Genomic DNA, 14,665 nt, shown 5'->3' with positions numbered 1-14,665 from the left:
TTCGTTCAGAACAAATCCTCTGCCTCCAGATCTCATTCCCACTCCTCTGGGTTTTTCTTGGCCCTGAGATTTAGGAAGCACATCTGATTCAACTTATAGATGTTGTCCTGAGTGTATGCTGAATACCCAAGGAATGTTTTATGTAGCTCAACATCAGAGAGCCACTATGCCTTAAATTACAGACAAGAAATAAAAAAAGGTTACATAGCACCTTTTCAATATTTCTTTTTTTTAATGTTTATTTTTTATTTTTGAGAAAGAGAGAGAGCACAAGCAGGGGAGGTACAGAAAGAGAGGGGGACAGAGGATCTGAAGCAGGCTCTGTGCTGACAGCAGAGAGCATGAACCATGAGATCATGACCTGAGCTGAGATCAAGAGGGGAGGCTTAACCGACTGAGCCACCCAGGCGCCTTTCAATATTCCTTATAGATGTTTCAACTATACTTGCTTTTTTGTAACCAGTAAGTACACCTTTGGCTCATGCCCTACGGGGTCACCATCTACATTCACATGTTCCTAAAGAACACACACTGTCTGCCATATTGATTAAGTTAAATTATAGAAATTTGCACCCAAAAACTGTTATTAGATTTATGACAGAATACATAGAGAAATGATTCTTTAAATAATCAGTGTTTAAAAGTTTTGCTACTCCATTCTAGATTTCCATTAATATGGCTTTGATTTGGGAGCACCTGGGTGGCTCAGTCGGTTAAGCGTCCGACTCCTGATCTCGGTTTAGGTCATGATCTCATGGTCATGGGTTCAAGCCCCACATCAGGCTCTGCACTGACAGTGCAGAGCCTACTTGGATCCTCTCTCTTAGTCCAAATATATATATATATATAGTTATTAGATTTTAGGCCTGGACTAAGGCCTAGGGAGTATAAGATGTGGAAAAACATGCATGTGTAGGTAGGTGCACTATTATGAAGCTGTATTTTCTTATAGGACAGGGTGGTGGGAAGTGGAACATAGAGGGGAAACATCATTTCATGGCATTAAAGTAAGCAGCTGTCCTCTGTATTCACGAGTTTAGAATACTAGGCATGTGTTTAAGATATGTCACTCTACCTTCAGATTTTGCTCTTGTCAGCAGCCTCTCCAGGCAGAGTGCTAATGATGGTTTTCTTTTTTATAAAGGGCAATCAGATTCTCAGTGGCCTCTCCATCGAAGAATATAAGACCACGCTGAAAATAATCAAGCAAGCTATTTTAGCTACAGACCTAGCGCTGTATATTAAGTAAGTTTTAAGAAATATTCTGAGATCAGTAGGTCTTGGAAATGTTTGCATTGTTTCAAACTTTTCAAATGCACTTTGGGAGGTTTTAAGATTATAAAGACAAATGTCCTGGCAAATCAAATGTCTTGTTTTTCAAACTATGGGGCAGTTTCTTAAAGGAAGCCAGAAAAGTCTACTCCTTTGGCATATGACTTAGTGCTAGAAATTATAGAATACAGAGTCATTTCTGACGTGTGACTACTCCTGTGCCTCTGAAGTTGTGTACAAGGTAAATAACCATGCCAAGGTCATTCCAAGGCTGCGTTGTCCAGCCCGAAGGTTATAGAGCCCATCTGCTTTTCCTTCACCCCCCTCCCCAGCTTCTGACCATATTACAGTCCCTTTATACTGTCATCTAAGCCTAAGTGGGCAGGAAAAAGAGCTAAGTGCCAGACACATAAGTCTTGTTTCTTTTTATTTGATTTTGGCAGAAGGGTATTAATACAGAACTTTAATTAGTGAAGTCACTGACTCAGAAATTAGAGTGTGCATTAGAGTAGTGTTTGTCATGCATGTATGCATTTCCCTGTAATTAAACTACCTTTCTAAAAGCAAGAAAAGACCTTGCTGCATTTGGGCAGGCATTAGTTTCCCACACGCAGACCAAGATCTTTTGCTGCTCACGTAGGAGTGAGGGGAGTCTGGCGGTCACACTTGTGGGATTTCCCTGAAGCACAGGCCTCTCTCCTTCTGCACAAGGATTCATATGTGTGGCTTTCACCACTCTTATGAGAAGTAAAAACAAGTAGAACGGATATACAAAAACACATACCCCAGGTACCTACTGTTGTACATCTAAAAATAGCTGCACCTAAAAGTGTCTGCGTCTAAAAGTGTCGTGCCATTGGATTTGGCAGCACTTTAATTAGGATAAAAGAAAATACAGCAAACTTCAGTTTAACTTAAAATGATTACAGAATAAAGATGATCAGATTACCAAGAATTTAAAAATACCTGTAACCCAAAGACTTCCCAGCCTTTCTAGGCCACATGGGTCTCTCCTCTGAAGCCTTTTGCAATGTATTTTTCATTTTTGGTACTCAAGTGACATACATTCAGTTTTGTTATATAAGTTTTTCTTATCTTTGGTTTGTGTCTCTGACTAGATTTTAAACATTGTGAAAAGGACTCCTGTCTTGTAACTTCCCAAGATGCGTAACAGTGTTGGGCACATAGGAGGCATTCACTATGCACTGAGTGAATAATAGTATATACTTTTTACCTTATACCATAATGTATATGAATAAGATATATGAAATTGAACTGAAGCCATAGAGATCTCATTATGCCATACACTTAAATTTTCAAGTCATTCTTGGCATCAAATTTTAAATTTGTTTTATTTTCTTAAAATCATGCTTAAGAATTGAAAATATCATTATTTGTGATCTGTAGTTAAAAACTAGGTGAAGTGTTATTGTTTTACCCAAGAAAATGGCACAAAGGAAAAAAGTGAGGTATTTTTAGCTTTTTAAATGATGGTTTCTATATCAGATTCTAAGATGGGAAAAACCATTAGAGATTTTTTTTTCCCAAAAATTTACTCCATGGGTCTTTGTTAGCTGAAGAAATAAGAGCCTGGGGACTCATCATAACTACCATATGGTTTTCTTTTACTTTCAAGGAGACGAGGAGAATTTTTTGAACTTATAAGAAAAAATCAATTCAACTTGGAAGATCCTCATCAAAAAGAGTTGTTTTTGTAAGTAGGTTTTCTGTCCTTAACACTGACGTTTTGCTCTCCAGTTAATTTTATAACTATCAGATTTTATTGCAATTATTTGTTACAATGTGATGATCTTAGAGGCTGTCAGAATTATCTGGAGTGTTGTATAAAGGGCTGAATATGAATATTTATTTGAAAAGAAATGCATTTGCAAATTCAAGTCAGTAAATTACTCCTTTGTCTTAGAAGGAACTTTAAAATGTGGTGGAATATGAATACAAGGCTCTAGGGTTCCCCCTGCTCCTATTCCCAGTACTTTGGAATAGCTGAAAATAGCATCCCAAAGATTGTGGGAGCAAGAAGGTGGTTGTGAAGTGTTTACTTCTCTTGAGTGATGGGAGAGTAACACCATCAGAACCTCAAGATTTCCCTTTTCCTCACCTGTAGGCCTGTCCCTCTCCCTTCTAGCTGTAGATGCCATCTCTTTGCTGTTACTATTCCTACCTTTACCATGGCTAGAACTGGATCCATAAAAAAGAACAAGCGGTCAATAATTTTAATAAAAGGATGACACAGAACACCAAGGACAGCGCTATTACACTTCTGAAATCAACATTTCTTTAAATGGATTGATACCACTTAGCATGCAAACAAAGATGCAGATTATAAGAAAACAGTACACAAATGCCTGGCTGTCTGTTCTATGTAATCATGCTTTATTTCATAGCCTCAAAATGTTTTTCTTAATGGTCCCTTAGAAATGTATAGACAGATGGGGGCACCTGGCTGCCTCAGTGGGTGGAGTATGTGACTCTTGACCTCGAGGTTGTAAGTTCAAGCCCCATGTTGGGTGTCGAGATTACTTAAAAATAAAAATATTGAAAGAAAGAAAGAAAGAAAGAAAGAAAGAAAGAAAGAAAGAAAGAAGAAAGAATAGACATACTACTGTAGTTAGGGAACAGTTTTTCCCAGTAACAAAAAGTAAATCCAACCTTGGCTCCAAGTCTGCACCAGTTTCCGCTGCTCCATCCATCCTAAGCCATGAACCTCTTGCAGAGAAGTACTCGTAGTTCTAGTGCTCAATGTTGCCACTTGAACTCATGTGTCTGATTTTAATGAAGCTCATTTAGGAGCATTGTCTTCTTTGGGGGAGGCAGTTTATATTGGCAAGCACTGAAATCTTTTATGAAAATGGGCTTAAACAGTGATTAAAAATATCTCTGGTGCACTCACTTTTTCTGAGAGAGTTGGTGTAAGACGTAGAGTAGCGGCAGGAAACCGTTTTCTTTTTGCCTTACGTAGTTATGGAGAACGTGCTTTTAGGTTGGGTTTCCCAGCAGGGATGAGGGTTACCATCCTTTGCTATAAGTGTTTCTATATGACAGCGACTGGACTTTGTTTCTCCAAATTATTACAAACAGGTATCCAGATCCAACATGGGAAAACACGGTGCTAAATACAGAACTATTTTCATACTGTAGTTGTGGTACCGAGCTATAGAGCACCTTGTCACCGACTCCAGATTCCGTCCGGCATGGTTTTTACTTCTCTGAACAACAGAAAGACTAAAGAGCTCTGTCCTCTCATATCCCTCCCTCCCTTTCTCTGGCACATACTGTGTATAAGTAAGAGCTTTTCACACAGAAGTCACCGCACATGTTGAGTGCATTAGGATGACCCACCTTAATTCTTGCTCTTAGAGGCCTTATATCAATAGAATATCTGATGTTATCCTTTAATGGTTACTTATTAGTAATCAATGCGTTTTCATCTTACTACCACTGAGAATGGAATACCAAGGTGAAAAAAAAGAGCAACAGCAGGCAAGTTTTTACCCAGAGGTTAATAATTTCTCTCGTGCCAATCTGGAGCTAAATGAGGCATTTTTAAGGGCAAATTCCAGTAGTTCAGTGGGCAACCAAAAGAGTGACACTCTGCTATCCCTGAATCAGCCACACTTCCATATAAGTTGTTTCTGTTTCTTTTGTCTTTATAAACTGCCATCTTCATAGTTTAGGGAGCTTTAATTTAACCTTTTTACCAGTAACTATTTACTGAGAGTTTATGTTCACATAAAAAGTAAACAGTAGTATTGGGCTTCTTTTTCCCTGAACAGAGCGATGCTGATGACAGCTTGTGATCTCTCTGCAATTACAAAACCCTGGCCTATTCAACAACGGGTATGTTGTTTGCTGACAGTAAAAGTAGTAATTAAAAAGTCAAAGTAAGAAAAGTCTGTATTCTTAAAGGTAGCTTCTAAAGTATTTGTGGAAATTTTTATCCAAATTTTAAGTAGCATTAAAAGCAGAATTGGACATAAATAGGTTTTCTTTCTTAGAAGATTCATTAGCATTTACTAATATTTATAACGTATTAAGAAAGACAGCATCTATACTAACACAGCAAAACCTAGCTGCTGATAGTCTTTAATTCCAGTACTACTTCTGGCTCACTTAGGAATGCTTTTTAACACATTTCCTTAATAACCTTGAAAAACAGAAAAAGCAAATTATTTTTCTTCTTATGATTTTTCTTTATGGTTAGCCTACCATGCTATAACTCAGCTCTAAGTAGGCATTAGCTAGTAGAACTTAAACATTTCCTAAGTCTTAAAAATATAGGAAGTGTTGATATAAGGTGTCAGGAAGGATGTAATCAGGACCTGTGGCTAGGAGGCTAGAAATATATCCTTCTCTCTAAATAAGTAACTGCCATAACATTTTGCAGAGGCAGTAAAGGCCCTAGGCTCAGAAAAAAGATGGCTATACATGCAATGATGTGTGTATTGTGCTTTTGTTTTTTGAGACTGCATTTTGAATCCTGAATGCACTACCTGAGACTAATGACAGTCTGCTGTTGGTCAGGGCTCTGATCTGCAGAGTCATGGAGCCCAATGACAGGTTCATCTCATGAAACATACATGCTGAGAAAACAAGATCAGAAGTGTGCTATCCATGTGCCAAAGCTGACATGCCGTAAGCACTCAGGAAAGGTGGTCTTTACAGAGTGTGCTGCTCTGTAATAATAAATGGGACTGTATGCCCATTTCCAAATAGGGAAGGGAATGGAAGAGGGAAGAATTTGTCTTTTCATTTATCCTTTCTTCTTAATCAGATCCCCAAAAGGTTGAGCAATGAGGTTAGAGTCCAGACATAAAAGCAATACTATAAAGCCTCTATAATTAAAACAGTTTGGTATTGGTGACAGACCAATGGAACACAATAGAACTTTGAGAATTACATAGAACGTTTAATATATATAATAAAGGTAGCATTTCAAATAACTGGGGGAAAAGAGAGACTTTTTACTGAATAATGTTAGGGTGACTTTCACATCTTCTATAACTGTGTCTATTCCACATACTTAAATTCCAAATGGAACATACAGTTCAGTCTAGAGAATTAAACCATAGAAGTACTAAATAAAAACATTTGTGGATTCTTCTACAACTTAGGAGTGAGAAAACTTTCCTATTACTCAACATGCAGAAACAATAGAAAAGACTGGTAAATTTGATTACATAAAAATTAAAAAAAATAAAACTTTTGCATGGCAAAAGACACCATAAGCAAAGTAAAAGTCAGTGAGAAACTGGTAAAGATATTTGCAACTTATATTTGGTAGATACCCCAAATATTAAAGAAATTGTAAAAATAGAGAAGGAAAAGGGCAACAACCCTACAGAAAAATGGGCCAAAAATTTGAACAAAAAGTTGATGGAATGTGAATGGCTCTTGCTATTTGCAAAGGTTCTCAAACCTCATTCATAAGAAAAAATGCAAATTAAAACTACACTGACACACGCAAAAAACTTGTATAGAATCTCATAACAGCTTTAATCCTAATATAGTAGTAATATCTGCAGCAGACACATTCCAAGACCCCCAGTGGTTGCCTGAAACCAGAAACAGTACTGAACCCTTATATGTACTATGATTTTTCCTCTACATGCATAACGATGGTTAAGTTTAATTTATAAATTAGGCACAGTAAGAGATTAACAACAATAACTAATAATAAAATAGAACAACTATAACAATACTGTAATAAAAGGTATGTGAATGTGGGGTCTTTTTCTCAGAACATCTTATTATATTTTACTCACCCTCCTTGTGATGATGGGAGATGATAACGTGAGAGGTAGTGAGGTGAAGGATACAGGCGTTGTGATGTAGTGTTAGGACCTTCTGACCATGTATCAGACGGAGGATCACCTGCTTCTGGACCACAGTTAACTCCAGGTAACTGAAACCATGGAAACCAAAACTCTGCAAAAGGGGGACTACTGTAGTCAGAACTAGAAACAACCCAAACGTCTTGTCAACAGAACAGCTAAACATATTGTGGTCCATTCCTTATTCAGTGGAGCACTGCTCAACAATAAGAAGGAAGTAACCATTGATACCTGTAACCACATGGATGTGTCTCATAAACACTATACAGAGCAAAAGAAGCCACACAAAAGACTACGTTCTGTGATTTCATTTATAGGAAGTTCTGGACTAGGCAAAATTAAAGCACTACAGTGAAAGAAATAAAATAGTGATTGTGAGGAGAGGGAGGAAAGAAGGGGCAGGAATTGACTGAGAAGGGTCATAAGGGCAATAGAAATATTCTGTATCTTGGATGGGGTATTTTTCACATGGTTCTATGCGTTTGTCAATACACTGAACTCATGATCTATGCAATTCACAGTATATAAATTCTACTTCATTTAAAAAAATATACCATTTCTCATTTGGCAAAATCCAAACATTTTATGATATACTGTATTGGGGAAGTTGAGGGAAAACAAGGAATGAAAAATACTGTAACTCTTTAGAAGTTTATAAATATACATATTCATTATTTACCATTACTTCTAGGAATCTTATCCCAAAGATATACGGGAAAGAATGTAAAAAGATATTTATACAAGGCTACTCATTTTAGTGCTATTTGTAATAGCAAAGACTGGAAGTAACCCAAATACTCATCACTAGGTTACTGATTGAATAATTTGTAGTACGTTTACACAGTGAGTTCTAGGCAGCTATATAAAAAAATTAGGATTATCTGTATACTACTATGGAGTGATTACAAGGATCTATTTTTAAGTGGAAAAAAAGCAAGGTAGAGAAAATGTATATGGTACTCTACCATTTATCTAAGAAGAGGGTAAGGGCGTGCCTGGGGGGCTCAGTTGGTTAGGCATCTGGCTTCGGCTCAGGTCATGATCTCACAGTGAGTTTGAGCCGCATATCAAGCCTTGTGCTGTCAGCACAGAGCCTGCTTTGGATCCTCTGTCCCCATCTCTCTCTGCCCCTCTCCCATTCACACGTGCATGCTCTCTCTCTCAAAAATAAATAAACTTAAAAAAAAAGTAAAATATGAATATATGTACATATTTGCTTAATATTTAAAAAACCTAGGATTAACCACAAAAAAGTTAATGATCCCCTATAAGAGAAGGAAGGAACAGAATTTAGTGAACAGAACCATGGAACCATGTAAATAGTTTAAAATCATAAGGTTGAATTCTCAGCATTAAACCTTAAAAATAAAATGAAACAAACCTGATTTCAGTTGCAAAACCATAGTGACAGAGACTATTTCATTCCAAGTGACATTAAAACAGTAATTTGACCATGTATCTCTTAGTGGGATGTACTCTAAAAACAAAAAGGAATTATAAATCCTTTAAAAAAGCCTTTAAAACTGTTTTCAATAATGTTATTATTAGTGGTAATTTTATATAGATATTCAATCACAATTGTAGATGATGTGCGATAAAAGCAAATAAAAAAATTGTATTGGTATCATTGAGGACTGTCAGTGTGAGTGGAAAGATAAAGATCTAAGGTGGATTAGGTTATGCAAAAACACTGTAGTCCTGAATTTGAATTGAAATGTTGTATGAACTTCTGTTGTGTCCTAGCTCCATCCTCTAAAAGGGCTTACAAATACTGGTAGTAATGAACAAACCTAGTGCCCATACTGAGGTTTCTAAGTATCTCATTAAAGGAACAAGGGCTCCAACAAAGAAATGGCTGACAGCAGTTTTAAAGCAGGAAATGTATAAAATGAGCCTAGAGCATCTTATTCTATCAGAAAGCAGGGAAGCTTTCAAAGACTGATAGGATTCTGTCAAAAGAACAGAGATGCCAACTTTATAGCCTCCCAGTGGCCAAAATGGAACAATCTGATATCAGTAAGGATTAAAATACATTAAACATGTTTAAATTTAAAAGTTCAAAATAAAAATAAAAATAATAAAATAAAATCTTCCCTGGTCATCTTTGATAGTTGCTTGGTAGCCATGTTACTTTTTTAATGGCAATTAAAGTGAGAAAATCAAACATTTCTCCTGCTTTGCTTTGCTTTGCTTTTTTTTTTTTTAATCTCCTGCTTTTCTTATACAAATTGTACTTTAGGGAAACTAAATAATTGATGTGGGGAACTTCCTTTTTTATTGTATTTCAACTAATAAAACAAAAAGGAATGACTGCTTTGAATATCACCTTTTTGCAGCCCTTAAGGTAGCGGATCTACTAGACAAAGATCATTAATGGTCGCTAATATCACAAAAAGAGAGGCAGCTGGGCATTGTATAGCTCTTAATGGAAGCACACAGCATTGCCTATGAAGTAGTCAAAAAAAAAAATTCGGTCAGTCTTATCAAGCCTCTAGATCTCATTACCATTGTGTGTAAATAGGGCACAGAGAAACAGTAATTGTCATCATAGGAATGCAGTCAGCAAAATCCAGATAGTGGGAAACTACAGGATAAACAACCAGTTTATTTAACAACAATAAAAAAAATTATAAGGAAATTTTTTTTAAAAGAGAAGAGAATGTACATGTAGATTAAAATTAATTTAAAAGGCACAGCAATCAATCATAATATATGCAGCTATTTGATAACTGGTTTTCACAGCAGCTGGTATAACAGGTGCTTAATAAATATCATTGCTTATGCATACAGATGGGCATACACGGCCTTTTCCCCACTAACTGCTGAAGTTGAAATAACATGTTGCTTTTTTCTGCCTAATTTCAGATTACAAACTCTAGCCTTTGTGATTAGATACATATTTAAAAGCAAATGAAATATAATTTCCATTACTCATTATTGTTCTATTACCATTTTGCTAATGTGGTTGAAGCTAGATTTGATAGATTTTATTATCTTTACTCGAAGTCTCTATTCTATTCTCTGTTATAGAGTTATATGCTTTTAACTGCCAAAACTTAATTGGTCATTTATTTCAGATAGCAGAACTTGTAGCAACTGAATTTTTTGACCAAGGAGACAGAGAGAGAAAAGAACTCAACATAGAGCCTGCTGTAAGTCTGAGACCTTGTTGGTAGGAATTATTTCAATACATCTGTGAGTGTGGACTTCTTAACACTTTTATGAGATCTTTCCTTGAGAATACAATTTCTTTTCATTTTATTTTTTAAAGCATTTTTCTTATTAAAAGAATTTTATGTGTTTATTACAGAAAATATAAGCAAATAAAAGAAGACTCTTTGGTTCATCATATTGTACCTACTTTTTTTGTAATTTGTTTTTTCTATTTAAATTTAAATCATAAGCTACGTTTCATTCTGACAAATGGTCTTATGTTTATTATTTCTACTGATTATCTGAAATAGATGCAGCCATAGTCTATCCACTACCTTTGGGGTAATGTTTGCAGTGTTCACTATTACCAGTAGCACTTTGATAAACATGTATGTTGCTAAGTGTTTCTGTGCCATTTTTCATTATCTTATTAGGATAAATTCCCAGAATTGCTGTGTTGAAGGGCACAGATTTTAAAGGTTTTTGATACTGCCTTGTTCACATAGAGTTTGGATCTCACAGACAAGAAGACCCTTCTCAAACCATCTCTAGGTTTTGGAATGAGTTTTTCCTGAAAATGAAGCACGGTCATTTTTTTTTAATTCAAATGGACATTTATTGAGCCCATATTAAATGGGACATGGTTATGACCCCCTTTCTGTGTGTACAGTTTCATCCACTCTGCTCTTTAGTCTCAGCTGGGCACATCTTCTGTCTCACTAGTCTTTCACAATTAGCTCAGTGTCCTATAATGTAATGGTAGGCTTGTTCAGAAGCTCAGAATCTTCTTAGAAAGTCGTGGGTAGCAGAGTAATGGTAACAGCTAATGGAGAATTTGCTTCATTTTAAACAAGTACTGTGAGAGACTCATTGCTTCCCATGGGAGTGCTGGGCTTGTCTGGTGCTCCAGCCATGACCTCCTGGGAATAAGCAGAATGACATCTGCATAATCGTCACTAAGAAGGCTCTCTGTGTGGATTGAATTGTAATCAGCTGTGGCCTGAGTGGCTTCCCCCACAAAGCTGAGGGTGTTTGATTCCACATCAATAGACAATTCAAAGCCTGTGTGTTCTCCAAATACACGTCAATGGTCAACTCTAGGGCAGTGGTTGACTCTAGGTCGGTGGTCAGCTCTAGGTCAGTGGTTGACTCTAGAGTAGTGATGAATTCCAAGGGTAGTGTGGGAAAAGTCAGCCAGGATGAACAAGACAGAGAGCATCAGGGCCTTTCTGAGCACAGTGCTGGCAGGGAATGCAGGAGGCTGGCAAAGGAAGGAGACAAGCAGGTATCAGGCCTTCATCAGCTAACCTGGTGATTCATGTTTTCGGAGCCAACTTGCATTGTGTTCTTTAAGTAAATGCAGATATGTGTGTTGTGTGTGTGTGTGTTTCTGTGTTTGTGTTTTCAGGATCTGATGAACAGGGAGAAGAAAAACAAAATCCCAAGTATGCAAGTTGGGTTCATAGATGCCATCTGCTTGCAACTATATGAGGTATTTATACAAAAACACTAGACTTGCTAAACTTAGACTGTGTTATGAATTAAAACCTCAAGTAAATTGAAGCGATTAACACTAGGCCTTTTTCTTTTTTTTCTTTTTCTTTTGGCTGATGAACATGCTGTTTGCATTGAACAAGGAACACATATTATATTTGATTTTTTTCAAAAATGTTAATTCATCAATGTGTGACTATCTGTTGAGTGCCCACTGTGTGCTAGACTAGCAAATTGGTGTAGGAACACTTAAAAGAATTATATGCCAGTGCTACCTTAAGGAGGTATACTGTGCATACATTATGTCAGCATATTCTTCTAAGTTTAGGCCTCAATAAAGAAAAAAAATATCCAACTTTTTCTCATCTTATAGTGTAGTTTTCATATAGTCAAGGAAAATTTTATAATGATGAAAAGAAGGTAGCTGGAAAAATATTACAGGGTCCCATTTCCTTGCACCTACTGGCTTGGAGTTTTTATTTTTTAGGTAAAGATATTCTCCCTAAAACATCTGGTTTACTAGTTTAGATGTTCATGCCCAAAATACAGAAAGCAGACACTATCCTTGTTTTTAAAAGTTTGAATAGGAAACTGTCTTCAGTTTTAATTATTTGGGAAGACAGCATTTATCATAGAGTTATCATAGAATGTCAAAACTCAAACCCTAGAATCTTCTAATCCAGACATTTTCACAATTCAGTGATGGTTTAATCTTACATTTCATATGTGTGCAAGGATTTATTTCATTTGAATCTGATGTTAAATTCTATGTAATATTGATTTGTACTTTTACTACATTTATTTATAAGTATTATATTATAGAAGTAATATTCTCACCGTAGAAAAGTCAGAGAATTATAATTCTACTAAGACACTACTGTTAATATATCACTGTATATGCTTTATGACATTTTCATATTTTTCACTTAAATTTGCTTTTTGTAATTCATATTACATCATAATGTATTTTTTGTTTTATTTCTTTAACACTTATTTATTTTTGAGGGACAGAGCGTGAGTGGGGGAGAGGCAGAGAGAGAGGGAGACACAGAATCTGATGCAGGCTCCAGGCTCTGAGCTGTCAACAGAGAGCCCAATGCGGGGCTTGAACTCAGGAACCGTGAGATCACGACCTGAGCTGAAGTCGGACACTTAACTGACTGAGCCACCCAGGCTCCCCTTCATCATAATGTACTTTTAAAGCCTGCAAAATAGTAACATAATATACCTAACCCTGTTGTTGAGTATTTAGGTTATTTTCAGAGTTTCTCTATTTCAAAGAAAACTGCAGAGAACATTCTTGTATCTAAATATGTATGGCATTATAGTTGGTAAAGAATAATACCATGCAGAATTATAAATCAATCTTTATTATACTCTTGAATACAAGTGTATTTAAATACATTGTATAAAACTATTTTATAGAAAACACAAAACAGGGTGCCCGAGTGGCTCAGGCTGTGTCCACACACTTGTGAAAACCCCAGCAGTGGGTCTGCTTCTGAAATGAGTGTGAGATGTGACTCTTTGAAATAGGCCTGGGGAGAGGGCTTATTTCCTCGCTGCTTTCTAGTTTGCTTTCCTTTTCTTCTTTAGGCCTTGACCCACGTTTCTGAGGACTGTTTCCCTTTGCTGGATGGCTGCAGGAAGAACAGGCAAAAATGGCAGGCTCTTGCAGAACAGCAGGAGAAAATGCTGATTAATGGGGAAAGCAGCCAGGCCAAGCGGAACTGAGTGGCCTATTCAAGCAGAGTTGAAGTTTACAGATGGTGTATTCTGCATATGTCTAGTTTTGCCACACACTGTACAGATTTAGTGTATACTTTGCCACTGCTGTATTTTTATTTTTGCACAACTTTTAAGAACATAGCATGAAATGTTTTTAGGGGACTATTACATATTTTCTGTATATTTGTTTTATGCCACTGATCTGAGATTATCAATGATACCCACTCTTAGCACATGGATAAGAGCGCTGTTTGTGATGCTTTGTGTACTGCAAAGTGCAAGTTGAATTCTTGCACTGAAATTGTTTTGTTATTCGTTGTTTTGGGGGTTTTGTTTTTTGTTTTTTGGGGTTTTTTGCTTGGGGATTTTAAATAATTGTTTTTGTGTTTTCTGAATTATCAATCTTGTAAAGAATGTTTGGAATCTTTTTTTTTTTTTCTCAAAAATAGGCTAGGAGAAAATTGAATGTATTCTGTGACATTTAAAACTTTCAAAAGATAAAGTGTTGTTGGCTGAGTGGATTTTAAGGTGAAAGGATACTATTTGTCAGCAATGTTTTGCATTAACAAAAAAAGCTAAAACTCTGAAACAGATGGAAAGTACTAGAAGGCAGTATTGTAAAGAAAAGGTATTGTTTAATTGATTTGCTGTTTTTGTTAGTGAGCAGGAAGCAGGAAGGGGAGAACTCTTTCATTTCACATACATTTTATCCAGAGACTACCCATAAAATCTGACCTATCTGATGGAAAGCAGGGGAAACCTTAGGAGAAGACACTGATTTCACTGACTTCACGGTCACTGACTTTACTGAGGGATGAATGTGATCGAGAAATGGAATGGACGTATCTGTCAGTGAAGGGAAACATTCTGTTGGAAGACTCTTATGAGTCAGTGAGTGTTTTGAACATTGAACTTCCTTTTTTAAATAACTTGTTTTTCTTACAAACCATAGTTTATAAGTGAACAGTTTAAGTCTCAATAGAAAATTGAGAAAAAAAAAGTGATAACTGGAACACTGACCTGAGGTGAGATATGACTGCAGATAAAAGGTAAAATGAACCATTATTTTTCTTTGTCAAAGGAAGTATAGAGAATAGTTTTAATTATATAAACAGCAAAGGGCCATCCTTGATATCGGGGTCAAAATTAAATTGAGGGAGCACTGT

General features: G+C 36.3%; 1 protein-coding gene across 5 annotated transcripts in view; it reads left to right on the top strand.

The window, feature by feature from the left end:
• Nucleotides 1-14,001, top strand: part of PDE5A (phosphodiesterase 5A) — a 138,562-nt gene extending 124,561 nt beyond the window's left edge. For all 5 annotated transcript variants that reach the window (XM_047091487.1, XM_047091483.1, XM_047091486.1 and 2 more), the window contains 6 exons: nucleotides 1,145-1,245; nucleotides 2,909-2,986; nucleotides 5,067-5,130; nucleotides 10,202-10,276; nucleotides 11,686-11,769; nucleotides 13,368-14,001. In XM_047091487.1, coding sequence (XP_046947443.1) covers nucleotides 1,145-1,245; nucleotides 2,909-2,986; nucleotides 5,067-5,130; nucleotides 10,202-10,276; nucleotides 11,686-11,769; nucleotides 13,368-13,505 — 540 coding nt within the window. In that variant the 3' untranslated portion in view covers nucleotides 13,506-14,001. The remainder of the gene's footprint in view (nucleotides 1-1,144; nucleotides 1,246-2,908; nucleotides 2,987-5,066; nucleotides 5,131-10,201; nucleotides 10,277-11,685; nucleotides 11,770-13,367) is intronic.
• Nucleotides 14,002-14,665: the final 664 nt, after the last annotated feature.

Source organism: Lynx rufus, unplaced genomic scaffold (genome assembly GCF_022079265.1).
Source record: "Lynx rufus isolate CCGP_SWC_20201006 ecotype Redwood Valley unplaced genomic scaffold, mLynRuf1.p SCAF_3, whole genome shotgun sequence".
In the NCBI taxonomy this organism is placed as follows: domain Eukaryota; kingdom Metazoa; phylum Chordata; class Mammalia; order Carnivora; family Felidae; genus Lynx; species Lynx rufus.
Note: the sequence above shows the minus strand (reverse complement) of the source record. Positions and strands in the feature narration are given on the sequence as shown.